The sequence below is a fragment of the Tamandua tetradactyla genome, chromosome 3, assembly GCF_023851605.1.
Source record: "Tamandua tetradactyla isolate mTamTet1 chromosome 3, mTamTet1.pri, whole genome shotgun sequence".
In the NCBI taxonomy this organism is placed as follows: domain Eukaryota; kingdom Metazoa; phylum Chordata; class Mammalia; order Pilosa; family Myrmecophagidae; genus Tamandua; species Tamandua tetradactyla.
The window spans coordinates 143165031-143181828 of NC_135329.1; the positions used below are offsets into that span (position 1 = coordinate 143165031).

The 16798-nt window shown below is 41.3% G+C and overlaps 1 protein-coding gene across 2 annotated transcripts in view; it reads left to right on the plus strand.

The window, feature by feature from the left end:
• The first annotated feature begins 3228 nt into the window (after nucleotides 1-3228).
• CYBRD1 (cytochrome b reductase 1) overlaps nucleotides 3229-16798 on the plus strand; it is a 28072-nt gene continuing 14502 nt past the window's right edge. Inside the window, exon 1 of one of the 2 annotated variants that reach the window (XM_077154129.1) lies at nucleotides 3229-3528. In XM_077154129.1, the coding sequence (XP_077010244.1) occupies nucleotides 3336-3528 (193 nt within the window). In that variant the 5' untranslated portion in view covers nucleotides 3229-3335. Of the gene's footprint in view, nucleotides 3529-4687; nucleotides 5072-16798 lie in introns of those variants that run through there. The other variant, XM_077154128.1, reaches the window with a different exon arrangement.

Consider the following 16798-nt stretch of genomic DNA (forward strand, 5'->3'; position numbering starts at 1 on the left):
AAAAATTTTATCTGAATTAGAGGCATGGACTTGGTGATCTCAAAGTTGCAACTGATTTATTAAATTATTCAAACCAAGTCATTTAGGTCTCTGTCCCCAACTTTAAGATGAAAGCATTATATCTTACACTATAACTTTTTTTTTTTCCTGACATGGGCAGGCACTGGGAAACGAACCCCAGTCTCCAGCATGGCAGGCGAGAACTCTACCACTAAGCCACTGTTGCCTGCCCACCCTATACCTTTTAAAGATACTTGATAAAGATCAGATATTTTTGTCTTTAATATTTTTACATCAAATAATTTTTTTTTAAGTTTCATAAAATTTTTTACTTGAAAAAAAAGTTTTGCAAAATACAGTTCTTCCACAATCACATAAATTTTCCCGGAGAGTACTTGTAAGCTTTCTGCCTTTGAGATATAGCCTGACATTCAAAGGGGAGAGGTTTTTAAATAGTCACCTAACTGCAAAACCAACAAGATAAATTCGATGTTTTTTCTGTTAAAAGTTCCTTTAAAATGCTAAAGCAAATAATGAAATATAATTGTTGAATCTATTTGAAAATTTTTAAGTTTCTTTAAAATTATGCATATGATATGCACATTATCATAGCTGGGACAGAACTGCCTGTCTTGAAACACAAAAACAATGTATCAAAGAGTAAAGAACAATATTCTTTGAAAAACAATTTGAAATGCTGCCACTCCATCATAAGGTAAACTTAGACAACAGTATTGTGCATCAAATAATTTTGATTGATTAAAACCTGCAGTGATTCCTAAATTTATACTCAAATTCTAATATCCCTAACCAAATTTCTTATTTTAGGACTGCAAAAAAAAGAGACCTAATATATCATCTTTATTCAATAGGTTGGATACTCTTTGCTTTTCTACTCCTAAAAAGGTCACAACAATATTTATCAAAAAATAACCTCCTTAAAGGACAACTTGAAAGTTTAAATTCCCTTGGTTTAGCTTAGACCTTCAAGCCACTTCAACCCTATCCATACTATTTGACCATGTTTTCATTCTCCTGAGATGTTTTTTTTACATGAGGTCTGGAATCCTGGGGATTCTCATTTGCTGCTACTGAGCAAAATCAACTTAAGGCTAAAGTGGAGGTTAAGAGGGTGAGGAGGTTAACTGGGGACAAGGACTAGATCTTTTTCAGGGGGTGAATAGGGATACAATGGTATTGTTGGCATAGAATTACTAACCAGAGGAAGAAAACAGCATAAAGTTCAACTGGAATGTTTGCTGCACTCAGGAGCTAATAAATATCTGAAGGAAAAAAAAAATCCCACAGCAAATTCGGTGATATTTTACATTTATTCCTCCGAATCTACCCTCACTGTCTCTACTTAGCTCTGTACTCTGGGAGGCTGATGTGTACTGACCACATCAACCGTCCTCTGGCTATTGATTGGTTTCATCCATCCGGGGACCCTTGGCAGGAGAGTGAGGCTGGAATCTTTTTCTCCCCTCTTTCTTCCTCCATGCAGCATCCCTCCATGCAGGCTGGCTGAATCGAATCTAATTTCAAACACATTCAACAATTATATTCCATTACTTGTTTTAGCATTTTAAAGGCACTTTAACAGGTTGGCCACCAACCCTGTCAGTCTGCCCTCTCCACACAGTTCTCTCTTTCTGGATTACAGCAGCGACCCCCGCTTCAGACCTGGGCACTGACTGCACTAGTCCGTAAGGTGTCCTCACACCCTGCCCACACCTTTGTCAAGAGTCCTGTTCATTAATAAATTCCCCAGTTGGAGTGGGTCATCTGTTTCTTACCAGCGCCTTGACTGACATACTCAGTATCCCATTAATCTCTTAATGAACGTTTGAGTAACTACTATATGCCAAGGAGGAATAAAATTATAAACTGGATAATTCATGCCCCTCAATGAACAGTCTGGGGAGTGGAGATGGCTGCAGGGACAGATCACTATATTACATATTGGTAAGCAATGCAGAGAGGCACTGGATGGGTGCCATTAGGGTTTTAAGTAGTCAGGGGCATGGGCTAACTCAGGGGAGTCTCTTGGTGGAGGTGAGTTTTAAAAGTTGGGCAAATTTACAAGGAAGAATGTGGGTAGGAAGTGGTCAGGAGTCGAGAGAGAAGTCTATACCACAGGACATCCAGGACCAGTCAGGTTGTAGCAAAGGATAGGAGTGCAGAGAGGTGGGCTGGGCCAGAACATAGAAGGCCTTATGCTAGGATCAGGGGTCCTTCTCTTCCATTTGTTTATTCTCCCCTTCTTTCTCTCTCACCAAAAGAAAAATTATGACACAGGTGGAGTCTGCAACCTTTTCTCTTAACCCTTAATCCTGCCTTCCCCACCAGGACTTGACACTCCTATTTCCTTGGCCTAAAACAGGTCCTTTCCATTGAAAATCACCCTCCCACGCCTCTTCTACATTCTAAAGTCTTTCAAAATGGCAAAAAGACAATCTGGTAAAGTAGTCCTTAGAGAATAGTCAAGGAGAGGGCTAAAAGTGAATGTCCCCAAATGGATTCTAGAAATTTTTTTAGTAGTATTATATGACACTGACACTTTTCGTGTCCAATCTAGAAGAGTGAGGATAACATTTAAAGAGGGCAGGAGATGGGCTTCACTTCAATGTGCGGCTTTACTGCAGTAGATTCTGGCAGATGGGCCCTTTTAAGATCCATGTTATACAGGCAACCCTAAGGTCAGGGGTGACCTGTCTTTCCTCTCTAAACCGCAAACTTGGAGTAGTTTTGTTGCTAGGTTAAGACCAAGCCCACTGCTGCCCCCTAGCACCCTACAGGTTTCTCTTTGGCAACCCTGGCTTTAAAGACTGCCAAACCTTTAGGACTGGCGCTCAGGAAGCTTCATTAATCAAAATCACACAAACAATCCCATCCAACAGTCTTCTGTTAAGCAAGAGCGGGCACCATTGCCCTACTTAGCTCCCTCCCCCCCCCCCCCCACCAAAAGGAAAAAAACATGGGAGAAGTTAAAGTAGTAGGCATGAAGTCCTCAGAGCTCTCGCTCAGAACAACTGGATGGGTTACTCAATCCCTCTGCGAGTTCGGACGCCGGGGATAGGGGGTTGGTGCGATAGTGGGAAGCTCCGCACCCAAGGGCGTAGGTCCGTTTCTGAGCCGAGGCCAACTGCCCACCCCCAAGAGGCCCCATATCCCGGGGCAGGCCGGCGAAAACGGGGCCCCTCCCCCCCAGGCGGAGACAGCTCCAAGGAGTCGACGCCCCCGTGCCGCCGCCAGGCCAGTACCCAGAGGCCGCCGCCTCCGCCTCCGCCTCGCCGAGTTTCTGTGGCTGCCGCGGCGCGGAGTATGGGGCGCTGATGGCCATGGAAGGCTACAGGGGCTTCTTGGGGCTGCTGGTGTCGGCGCTGCTCGTCGGCTTCCTGTCCGTGCTCTTCACCCTTATCTGGGTCCTCCACTACCGGGAAGGGCTCGGCTGGGACGGGACCGCGCTCGAGTTTAACTGGCACCCGGCGCTTGCGGTTACTGGCTTCGTCTTCATCCAGGGCATCGGTACTGGGCACCTCCTGGGAGGCGGCGGGGAGAGCAGAAGGGACTGGGGGTCCCCGACACAGTCGCGGTAGAGTGGGGTGGACGCGGAGAAGCGAGGGAGTGGAGTCGGGGAGTGGTGCGCGCGGGCCGGGAGCGCCGCGGAGAGTGGAAAGTGGGCAGAGCGCCGCGGCGTGAGGAGGAGGAGGGCTCCGGAGGGAGTCGCAGTTTCCTGGCTGAGTCGGAATTCGGGCCGCTGTGGGCGAGCGCTGGAGGCGCGGCGCTGGGGCGGGGCGCGCGGCGCTCGAGGATCAGGGCCGGGACCCGCTGCAGGGGGCTCGGCCGAGGGCTGAGACGGCGAGGGCGCGCGGGAGCCGAGCTGGCCCGGGGGCGCGGGCCCTGGTGGTTAACTTTTTTGCAGCAAGTGGCTGCCACGCATTTAAGAACCTCTAGCGACATCAGAAACGTAAGCGGCCGAGACCCGCGCCCCTTTCGACTCACTAGCCCCGTAAACTCACCCCCACTGGGGCGATCCCGCGCAGTCACGATCGCGGAAACAATCTTGAGGCGGGGCCTTTCGCCTAAATTGTTTTCAAAGGTTGAAGGTTAAGAGACAAAGGCAAAGGGGAAAGAAATGGAGGGGCGAGAGACCTTTGCCTGGTCTTGTGACGCCATCCTCAAATACGCCCTGTGAGAAAGTGTTGATCAGCCAGCAGTCGGGGTGGGAGAAACCTCGGCTTTGGTTTTCACTCTTTCTAGAGCGCTCAGTTCAGAGGGGCCTGGGAAGCAGCCAGGACTCAAAAGGGGGTTTCACACTGCCCGGTTAGTGGTTGAAGAGTTTTGAGTCCAACTTGTTGATGTGGCTGTCGACAGGCGAAGCTCGCCATGTGGCCCGAGCTGCTCGGGGTGGGGCCGGAGTTGCAACTCTTTGGTGGGAGAGGTCCCAGGGCTGCGTCGCGCGGGAGAGATGCCTCTCGGCCCGGGACTTCCCCGGGGCCTGCCGCGTGTGCGTTTGACCCGCGACGAGCCAGCGCAGGGACTGCCTTCTTTAGGGTTAGGCTGGCGCAGTCGCTGCCAGGTGTTATTGTTCTGTAGTGCCTCTCGAAGTGGTCCAATCGTTTCTTTCGGCTGCTGATTGGCCGGAGGAACCTCTAGCTAGCGCCCTTTGTAACCGCTTTCCAAAAAGTGAAGTCAAGGCCTTGGCAGAGAAATTATTTAGAAAAAAGTAGGAAGTGGTGGAGGGGGCTGGGGTGTTATATCACAGAAAAAATAATGGAGAGAAGTAGAAAGGGTTTTAGAGAGAGCTGTCTGTCCCCTGGAACGTCTCGCCTCCTCTCTGAGCAGGCTGCCTTTTCTCCAATATTTCACTCACCACAGGCAAATAAAGTGCCTACCTATTCCGAAAAAAAACCATATTTTTTGTTTATTTGTTTCGGTTTAAATCATCTGCTGCAGCCTTCAGCAAGTGTGGCCAGCTCGCCAACTACGGGATGGGGTGAAAGACGTTACTCATGCTCAGCCTCTGTTCCAAGGCTTCCCGGGTATGGATGGGGTTTGGCATCAAGGCGTGAGTACCACTGGCCTACCAAGTTATTTCCTTGCGTAAATCCCCAACTATTTCACTGTAAACAAAAAATGAGAAAAACATGTTCAAGTTCCAAAGTCGCTGTCACCAGAAGCAGACTTGCCTTCATCGTGGAGCCAGTAACAGCTTGGCCACAGCTGTCAACACTTTGCTCAAAGTAGCATCTGGTCCATTAACTCTTCAGAGTAGCTCTTAATACCAAGAAATTTTTCAGAGGTTTTGTAATAATTTCTCTTTATAATTGAGGGTATGGAAAGCATAGGTGATATTATTTGTGGCCTGACTTACCAAAAAGAGGACAAAATCTCAAAATAATGGCTAACATTTATTGAGTGCTCTCTGTATGCACTCTATGTGCATTATCTCACAGTTACGTAAGAGTAAGATGAGGCACAAAGCAGTTAAATAACATATCCAGGGAAGTAGTGTTTGTGTAAGTCTTTTTCAGTGGCCTTGTTTTCAAGTTTTTTCTCTGCTTTTATGGCAATATAGTTATTTTCTACTTTATTTTTAGAGAGGCAAAAAGCTTCATCTAAAATACACTTTGCAATCCTTTATTCATGTGAGATTTCATTGCATAGTTTTCCCAGAAGGTTTTCTAACCTCTCTCAACTTTGGCCTTTTTCTGTTTATGCTCATTTTTGGGCAGAAATATGTAAAAGGCTATTTTGGAAATTTTTATCTGCTAGTTTTATGCAAATTTTATTCTCTTTCAGTTTAATTGGTGTATTTGTATTAATATTTGTATGTTTGTCCTATCAACCTTACCCATCCTGTTTACTGTTTGTATCTTGTATTTGCAAAAAAACTTTTAATCACATAATACCTTGAATTGATATGAATGTAACATTTTCATACAGATAGACACATTCATTGTTCTCCCCACTTCTTCTAAATTCTTGGACCACTAGACTTCCTCACCCCAAGCGGTAGGAAGCTTCCAGTTGAAGGACTAGGAGTAAATAATTTAGTTTATAGGTTCAGAGGGAAATACATGTGTTACAAACTAGCCATGTCTGTAATAATGATCTCTGATAATAACCAGGATGTAATAGAGTTGTTCTCTTCTATGATAATGTAAACTATTTGGAGATTAGGTAGGGAAGGCTAAGGTTTACTTTAGGCCTAAAATGCTTTACAAATGCATTATCCAAGCAGTAGACAATATGTTAACCTATGTGAAGACAATAAGAGTCCTTTGAAACATCTATTCGTAGTAAGCAAGGCTAACATAAAACTTGAAAAATTAAATCTCTCTTTCTTACTCTAAACAAAGATACACACACACATCGAGTATATTTTGGAAATATATGTATAAAAGACCATGGGAAATCTAAAACTAAAATAAAATGTAAAATCTAGTAGGAAATCTAGATAGACTCTCACATGAATGAGGAAGAGTTTCAAAGAGAATTTTAAAGAGGCTTTGTGTGTCTCTAAAAGGAATGTTTCACATGAAATGAGTATACAGATGGCCAGGAAATCAGAGAAACAAACCTTGGAAAGAAAGCCACAGAAAAGAATGAAACAAATGCTCTCAGAGCGGCAGCTGGCCTTTTAAAAGTTTCAGCAAGGTGGAATGTGCTCTTTAGTAAAAGGTAGAAAATTCGGGTGTCTAAATTTAGCAAAAGAAGTCTTGGCAATTCCTTACTTTCCCACGTATACACCTCCTTCTATTATATAAATGTAGGGAGAAAAATTGGTAGTATAATGATCTGAAGTTGATTTTGTGAAAGAACATAACTACATTTAAGTAGCATTTAAAAGAATAACAGCAGTTCTTAAAAGGCTGTCGTGATAACCTGTTAATATATCTTAAAGTGATCAAATTCCCAAGTCCATTTAAATATTTTGAAGAGCTCTTGGCTTAAAACCTGGCAAAGATGTAGAGACACTCATTTCAGAATGTGCCCCAAAGGTGCTACTCCAAAATTAGTTTTAGGAAGACCATTGATAATAAACCTATTAATGTCAGGGAAATGAGGGTTTTACAGAGCATAAGGAGATAGTTCAAGGCAACACAAAACTCATTTTTTGTTATAATTTATCAATAAATGAATGCAGATCTCTTCAAATAATGTAACTAATAAAAATGTCTTGGACATGATTGTTTTGCTCATGCTGTATCCCCAGCACCTACAATAGGTAGCACCTAGAACAGGCAGATGGTAGGCCTCCATAAATGGTTGAATGAATGAGGGATAATTTCTATACCATCATTAAATCATTAGTGACAAAATGTAATTTTACAGCTACATATTTGTGAAGATAGCAGCAGCATCTAAAGTAAAATCCTCCCCGCCCTTCATCCTCCCATTTCCCTCCTCCAGTATCTAAACTCCTGGCGTGGTCAACTTCAGGGAAGACGGACTATCATACTGTACTGGAAATCTTTCTTCTAGGGCCTTAAGCTCATTAGAAGGTTACTATATAAGTATGTTCTGTGCTCCCACTTGCCTACCTAAGGCCATTCCTTTCAGCAATTCTCTTTTCTTTCTCCTGCAACAAGTTTCTCTCCCCATTGAATTATTTACAATATGTTATCGTGCTATCATAAAAAAAATCCACTCTTGACCCAGTGTCTCCCCAGAGCTACTGCCCACCCTAACACAAAAACTTTCTGAAAGTTTTGTTTACACCTATCTCGAATTCCTCTCCTCTTTTTCTCTTAAACCCATTCCACTTTCACCCCACTGCTCCACCCCAGTTACTCTTAAATAATAGTAACCATGACCTCCACATTACTAATGCCAGTGGTAAATTCTACGTCCTCTTCTTGCTTGAGCAGAAGGAAGCATTTGCCATGACTGATCCTTTGCTCCTCCTTGGGACACTTTCTTTACTTGGTGTTCAGAACATCCACTCTCATGGTTCTTCTTTCTTCACTGGCTGCTCCTTCTCAGTTTCCTTTGCTAGTTTCTCTTTAGAAAGCTCTCCCTGATCTCTTAAGAGTAAAGTGTCCCAAGGCTCAGAATCCCAACCACTTCTCCTTTTGTTCAACACTCATTTCCTCGGTGATCTCAGTCTCTTGGCTTTAAATGCTATGTATAAACCATTCCATATTTATATCTTCAGCTCTGACCTCTCCTCTCAAATCCAGACCTGAATATCCATCTGCCTACTTAAGCTCTCCATTTAGATGTCAAGTAGACATGTCCAAATCCCACTTCTCAGTCTTGTTCCCACCCCAAAGCCACTCCTCCAACAGGCTTTCCCATCTCAGTGAATGGAGACTTCATCCTTCCAGTGTTCAGGAGAAACTACACAGTCATTCCTGATGTCCTTCCTTCTTCCATCCTTCCCATCCAATCCATTAGAAAACCCTATAGACTCCAAATTCAAAATGCAGTATTATACAAATTTTGACCACTGACTGTTTTGGTTATTTATTAATTTATTGTTTGTCTCCCTCCTCCTCCTAGAATATAAGCTCCCCAAGCGAGGGATTTTATCTGGTTTCTTCATCTCTGTATCTGTAGTATGTAAAGCAGTACCTAACACATAACAGACACTTGATAGCTATTTAATAAGTAAATGAAGGCTTGGCCAATCTTTTAAACCAGGGTCACACCTACAAGGGATATAAAGTAAATCCGTGAAGTAGCTTGGGTGTGTAACACCTACCACGGGGCCTTCCTGGGTTCAACTAAATATTCAGACTTACAAGGTGTTTGGGCCCACACTGAGTTTGTGCAAAGCACAGGTCCGTGGCACTGCAAGACCAAAAAAACAAAACCAGACACAGAAGCAGACATAGATTTATTAAGACTTATGAACAGGAGATAGTCTCTGGTGGAGGTGGTCTGGAGGGGTAGCCTCCCGCAGAGGAGCAGGAGTGCAAGGGGCAATATATATATGTATGATTTTAGAACAAAGACATTCCATGTAGTATAGAACATCAGGCCTCTAGTATAATCATTAAAGGGTTTTAAGATGTGATGTTTTACTAAGATAAATGCTTAAGACTAAGATATAGTCAGTGCCGTCCCACTCTCATCCCTTTACATCCATGATTACATTCTTTTCCCTCTGGGAAAATTGTTTGCTTTCTTCACTTATGTCTTGGTCAAGCAGGTGTTAATGTGTTTGGAGCTGTAGTCCCATTTAGGAGGGGCCCTGGGCCCTGTTCTGCCATACAAGACCATCAAGACCACACTGGGCATCAGTCTACTCCAAAGAATATAGGGCAGAATCCAAGTTTGCTGGCAGGATAGTGTCAGACACAAACTAGGCAGTGAATGTCCCTGCAGTAATGATCCATGTTAACAGTCACTAAGCCCTCTGGAAGTTACTCTCTCCCCAGGTGATGACTCGGGCACCAGGAAATGAGATCCATGCTGGCATGATCAGGGCTTAAAGTCTCCATGCTCCTTGGAAGCCAGTGTCTCTTGTAATATTTTCGAGACCTCTTTCCAGGGTTCGTGTAAGAGATAGAGTTACTTTTGTTACTGTACTGTCAGACTAAAGTATGGTATTCTCTTCAGGTATTGATAGATTTTCCATTGTTCCTGTAAGTCCAGACATATTTACCAATCAGATAATTTTTATAATAAGCAATGGTGTCTAATAACATTGCTGACGGACCATGTTATCAGTTTGCCAGGGGATCAAAGCTGGATAGTTCACCCAAGGTCAGATTCCCATGAAGCAGGGTATAGGTGTCTACTTTGTTTGAAAGGTGGGAACTATAGGGAATTGAAATTCCTAGTAAAATAGGAAACTTCTACTTAGCTCCAATAGATTGTGGCTGTTTGGGAATGCCACCCAAATTTCTAGATCTTCCCATTTCCGGATTTTATAGTACTGATTTAACTTAACAGTAAGCAAGCCACAACCCCCTCCCCCCCCAAAACAACTGTGCTGATCAAACAAAACACATCTGTGGGCCAAATCCAAACTATGGCCTTCCAATTTGCAAGTGACTACTGCTAGGGTTTTCTATCTTGACTTCGTGTGGTTTTAAAATTTTCCTTTAAATAGTACAGCAGTCTTCCCTTTTGAGAAAGATAGACCTGAAATCTCTGTTATACCTTTTTTCTGCCTATAGAAACTCTTAAAATGACACAACAGGCTTTGAAATGACTCTAGAGACTTTGGTTGCACTTTTCTAAGTTTGTTAGTTCATTCATTCAATGACAACATATATTATCCTATTCATTTCATTAATGGACATTTATTAAGTACTTGCTGTATACCAGATGTTATATAAAGTAAATGAGTAAGATGCAGCCCAATCTACAAACTGTTCCCACTTGAGCTGGTTAGAGCTGAATTATGATTTTCTTTTAGAAATGTGGGTTACACCACCCCCTAAACATTTAGAGCTGGTTGGAAACTTAAGTTCCCCTCTTTGTTTTAGAGACCAAATACCTGGCTATGATGACATGATTAGGTAAACAGAAAATATGGTTTCTAATTTGTCATATCTATATGAGGCCCAGGAAAATTTATCCGATCTTTCTGACAACACAAAATTCCTGAACATTTGTAAATGTCTAACTAATGAGTTGAGTTTTTCACTTTCATACACATATTTGGTACCAAATCAGCTTTCTTTGAGTGTGAGGATTTGTCACCTCAAAGAGAGATGCTTCTAGTGATAAGATGCTAAAACAAATCTTTTAAATTGCTTCCTTCATTTCAATTCTCCAAAGAGTTTCAGTTTCACAATATTCATGTTTTGAGGCAGTTTGAATGCACAGTCATGTTTCAAAGCTCAGATTCTCTTTGATAGTCACTGCAGGAATTTTTTCAAGGAGTTTATTTAAAGAGGATTCTCTCTTTTTCATTTCAACTTGAGGTCCTTTCAATAGAGTCTGGTAAACTCCTGGGTGTACAGGAAATGAATTTTAAAGATTGATAATCCAGTTCTGAACATTCTGCCAAGGAGAGCAAAATAATACTTTACTTAAAGAGTGAAGAAAAGTATATTGGATAACCCAGCTTTAAGTAGAATTTACAAGTGTTTCAAAATTCCAGTGTACTTCAAGCTCAATAACTTTTTTATTTTATTTTTTGATTCGTTTAAAGATTATCTAAAGCTCTTAAGTGGCTCCAAGTGCAAAATACTTTTGCTTATTTGAAAAGACCATTTAGTCATATTAGCTAACGTTTGGATCAATGTCTTGAGTTTCTGTCCATTTTAAAAGAGGATTTGCTCATTTCCTGGGGAATACTGTGCTCTCTTAAGATTTTTTACTTAACACATACTTACAGACTTCCTACTATGTGCTAAACTTTGTGCTAAATACTGGGAAAGTGATGGTGAACAAGATAAGACATGCTCCTTTCCTCATGAATCACAATATTTACATATAGAAGAACTAAAGTTAAAGTGTTTTCTGTTTTGGAGACTGTGCTGATTTGAAAGGACATATGGACCCTAGAAAAGCCATGTTTTAATCAAAATCCCATTTCGTAAAGGCAGTATAATCCCTATTCAGTACTGTCTGTAATTAGAGCATCTCTCTGGAGATATAAACAAATCAAGAGTGGTTGTTAAACTGGATTAGGTGATGACATGTCTTCACCCATTTGGGTGGGTCTTGATTAGTTTCTGAAGTCCTATAAAAGAGGAAACATTTTGGAGAAAGGAGATTAAGAGAGAGCAGAGCAGAACGACATAGCCATGAGAAGCAGAGTCCGCCAGCCAGCAACCTTTGGAGACGAAGAAGAAAAATGCCTCCTGGGGAGCTTCATGAAACAGAAAGCCAGGAGAAGCTAGCAAATGTCACCATGTTTGCCATGTGCCCTTCCAGATGAGAGAGGAACCCTGACCGTGTTCACCATGTGCCTTTCCAGAATGAGAGAAACCCTGACGGTGTTTGCCATGTGACTTCTCACTTTGAGGGAGAGAGACCCTGAACTTCATCGGCCTTCTTGAACCAAGGTATCTTTCCCTGGATGCCTTTGATGGGACGTTTCTATGGACTTGCTTTAACTGGGACATTTTCTCAGCCTTAGAACTGTAAAGTATCAACTTATTAAATTCCCCTTTTTGAAAGCCATTCTGTTTCTGGTATATTGCATTCCGGCAGCAAGCAAACTAAAACAGAGACATTTCTCTCGTACCCCTGGTTCCTCCCTGCCACACACACACTTTGACAAATTCTAAAGTTGCATTGCTTGCTATATGACAAATTTGTGTACATAGGTATTTTTGTATTGGATGGAAAGCTGCCTCAAAACCAGAGGTTACATTTAGAGAATAAATATTTTTACTTATTTCTGAGTTTTGACTATGCAGCTAGGACTCAAGAATTTTCTAATAGCTAAATTCAATTTCAAGTTATATTTTCCTGTTCATTGTCCAAAGAATAATTATGCACAGGTGTTCATGTATTTTTCTTTCTTTTATTTATTTTTAGTTTATCCCACTTGCATACTCCACTACCAACAACTTTTCCTTTAAAAATATTTTAAATGTATTTCTCATATATATGTATCCATATTTTCTGGGGGAAAATGGTCTTTCCACTAAAGACTCTAACAGAAAACCCTTGTTCAAGTCACAAGTTGCTGTTTTATATCATTTCCCCTCCTCATGGGCTTATGAGACCTCTTTCTTCCTTCTCACTGAACCTCAGGAATGGTGTCCTGTAAGTGCCAAGCCAAAGAAGCGAGAAATATTTAAATTCCGTTCTCCAGGCAGTTTTCATAACTGTTGAGAATAGCTTCTTGTTTAAGAAATGTGGTTTGACTTGTTACCATTGCCCATTTCACCTGAAGTCCACTATACTTAGGTTCTTTCACGTTTTTTAAAAGCATGTAAACAGCTTATGCAAATGCTAGTATTTTGCAATCGTCCTTCATTTTTCCAGAGAGCATTCTGATGCATACTCAGCTCACCAGCCGAGCCTCTATGTGGTCAGAGAAGATGCTGGGTATACCATGAATGAAGATCACCTCTCCCACTCACGGGAGAGCCCTTGGATCTTCACAAGGTGTCTATGTAATTTTTGAAAGTAATTGGCTATCAGGTTTGCAAGCTTACAAAATATTGTTTTAACTTTAAAACTATTGGGAACTCTTTCAACCTTACAGAAAATAATATAATAGGTCCCCACATACTCACCACTCACATTTAACAGATGTTATATTTTTGCCAACGTAAAAATTTGTAAGCTGGAAATTAGAGGCTGGTGAGAATAAAGCATAGGGGAGAATGATTGAGTGGAGAAGTTGGAGGTGGGCACCCTAAAATGAGCAAGGAACTAAAAAGAAGAGAAAGTAGAATTCTAAACTAGACCCAGGGACTCAAACTGGAATTGTCTGAGCCTATTTGGGTCAGAGGCAAGCACTTCTCATGCTTCAGAAACCCCTAAGGACTTCTCTTTTATTGTAATAGGACAAATTTACTGTTTTATTGATTACCACAAATCATCAATAAAAAATTCGATTATGTTCCACTTATGCTACTGCTGGATAAGGAAAGCTAGTGTGCAACCAACTTAAAAAGCATTTAAATTACATAGAAGGTTTAGCAATCAGGTTTGATACTCAAACGGGATAGATTTCAGGTTTATGGAAATTTTGATGCATTCTTTCTTTAATGCCCATAGTATTGAAAGAGTAAAATTTTTTTACTGGGTACAGAGTTGTCTTTGAAAATCTGGCAGCATTTTTCTAAGTAAACTTTTTACTGAAGATCAACATGTATGCAAATAAACACCTGAATCTATAAGTGACCGTGGTTTTGTGAAGTGAACACACCTGTGTAACCAGCGTCCAGGCCAAGAAATAACATTCCCAGCGCCCCAGAATCCCTCTTGTGATCCCTTTCAGTCGTGACAACCACTCCTGACTTCTAACATCAGAGATTAGTTTTGATTTTTGGAATTTTTGATATAATATGATCCAGATTGGGGAGAGAAAAAAATGTTATGATTTATCATTTGTAATTTGCTTTTTAAGCAAACACATCTTCAGTATTTCCTTTTTGTATGTGGATGTTCAAGTTTGCTCATCCAAGATTCCTTCTTGCCCGCCCTTCCCCACCCCCAGGCAGTGCTTGGAAGAGGAGGGGGAGGAAAAGGAGGAGGATCCAATAACATAATGATAATATTAATTTATAAACACTCATTGAGGTTGAGCAAGTTACTTAATTTCTCTGTCTCAGCCTCCTCCTCTGTACAGTTGTACCTTCTTCACAGAGTTGAGATGAAAAAGTGTAAGCATGTAAAGCACTTTGCATTGTGTCTGCTGCTTAGCAAGTGTTCAGTTGTGTGTGTGGTGTATGTGTGTGTATTTACTTACATATATACATATATATATAGAGAGAGAGGCTAAACAAGGAAAGAGATGTGTTATTATTGGGTTTTCATATATTGCACATTTTTTTTTACCGCTGCCTAATTGCACAGATTGCAAAAGGCTCCACTTTATTGATAAGACATTTCCAAGTCACTGGATAAAGAAGCATTTGCTATCCGTGAACACTCCTAGGGAATCATAGGTTGTGCTGCTGAATCATCAGAGGAGAAAAAGCAAGAGGAGGGGGAAAAAACAGTATTCTTACTTCACTAACACCTACTGTTTTATTTGTTTGAATTTTTGTGTTATATCATATTGAGTGCCTTCTCATTTCTGTCTGAGTATAATTTTCATTCATTTTCTTTGTTGTTACTATGGGATTAAAATATAACATACTTAATATACAGCAATCATATTTGGTTTGATACCCACTTAACTTCAATAGCATGAACATGTACTTTTCCTATACCTCTTTGTCCCCTTCCACCATTTTTTGTACTTGTTACCACTTACATCTTTGGACATAGTATGTCCCCAAACAGATTTATCATTACTTTTTATGCATTTTCATTGTAGCACCTATAGGAAATAAGAAGTGGAGTTGCATAAACAATACAATAATATTGGCATTTATGATTACCCAAAGGGTCACCTTTACCGCAGGTCTTTATTTCTCTATGCTGCTTTGAACCACTGTCTAGTACCCTTTCCTTTCAGTCTGAAGAACTTCTTTTGGCATAGCTTATAGGACAGATCTAGTGGTGATGCACTTCCTCAGTTTTTGTTTATCTGGGATTTTCTTAATTTCTCCATCATTTTTGAAAGAAAGTCTCACCAGATATAAAATTCTTAGTTGGCAATTGTTTTCTTTCAGTACTTAAAGTATTTCAACCCACTGCCTTCTTGCCTTAATGGTTTCTATGAGAATTTGGTGCTCAATCTAAATGGGACCCCTTTGTACATAACACGTTTTTTTCTCTTGCAGCTTTCAGCACTTTCTTTGTCCTTTGAATTTGACAGTATAATCAATATATGACAGGGTATATTTTTCTTCATGTTTATCCTGTTTGGTGTTCTCTGAGCTCCTTGAATGTGCATATTTACATTTTTTGCTAAGTTTGGGAAGTTCTCTGTCATTATTTCTTTAACTATTCCTTCTGCTCCTTCCTCTCTTTCTTCTTCTTCTAGGACTCCCATAATGCATTTGTTGGTGCCCTTGATGGTGTCCCATAGCTGTCTTAGTCTGTTTTCACGTCTGATATTTCTTTTTCTTTCTGTTCCTGAGCCTGACGCATTTTAAATGTCTTATCTTCAAGTTCAGTGATTCTTTCTTCTCTAGCTCTATCCTGCTCTTGAAATTCTCCTGGACAGTTTTCATTTCAGTTATTATGGTCTTCAGCTCCAGTAGTTCTGTTTAGTTCCTTTTAAAAATTTCTCTCTCTTTACTAAGATTCTCATATTGCTCATTTATTTTTTTCCTGATACCCTTTAGTTCTTTCTCTGTACTTTGCTTTGGCAATTTTATGATCATTTTTTAAAAGGCTTTGTTTGCTGTTGTCTACATTCTCCTCTTCTTCATTGGTGTTTTCTGTATCTTTATTCTTTCTTTGGATGAGCCATCATTCCTTTTCTTTGTGTTGTAGTCTCTTTTTACACACTATACATTTTAATATTTTAATTCTGGGAATTACTCCCAGAGATGTCTGTTTCTTGGTTTTGTAACAAGCTAGTGATAAGACAGAGTTATTCTTAAGCTCTAGCACTCTGATCAGGAAGGCTGTCCAAGGCAAATAAAGTGTGCAGGGATTTTCTTGTCTTTTTGAACCTCTGTCTTGTCCTGGGCTTTTTCTTTTTAGTTATTATGGATTTCCCCATTTACAGGTGTTTGATTGTTCACTCTTCTTCCCAAGACACAGACCTCCCTCTCTCAGATAGACTTGAAGCTGGCAGCCTTTGTCCAAGACTGTCTGCCTCTATAGTTTTTTACACTCCTTTTGTGGTCTCATGCTGCTTTTGTCTGGGGGGAGATTTCTGAGGGGAGGGTTTACCCAGACAGGACTTTCCCATTTCGGGCTTCACAGCCAACTCCAGGCCGGTGTTCACGAAGAGGGCACAGACTGGCTCCAAAGTGCCCTAGGGAGGGGATCAGGAAGGGAGCCTAAGTCTTCCCCAACAGTTCCCCAAAGCTGAGCTTTCCTGGTCTTCCCAGAAAGTGCAACCCTTCAGGCATTGCCCGCAGCCCTGAGGAAGCGCAGTGCCTTTAAATCTACACCATCTTTGCCCTTGTCCGGGGCAGGTTGAAACAATCAATAGCTTCCTCAGAACTAGGACCCAGCAATCCAAAATTGCTAATCAAAATCCACATGCTCACCCCTGTTCTTGGGAAAGAAGAGGATCTTCACGTTCCTTTCCGTCATCAGCATCTAGCCAGGGACTGGACCCCATGGTGGCCTGCTG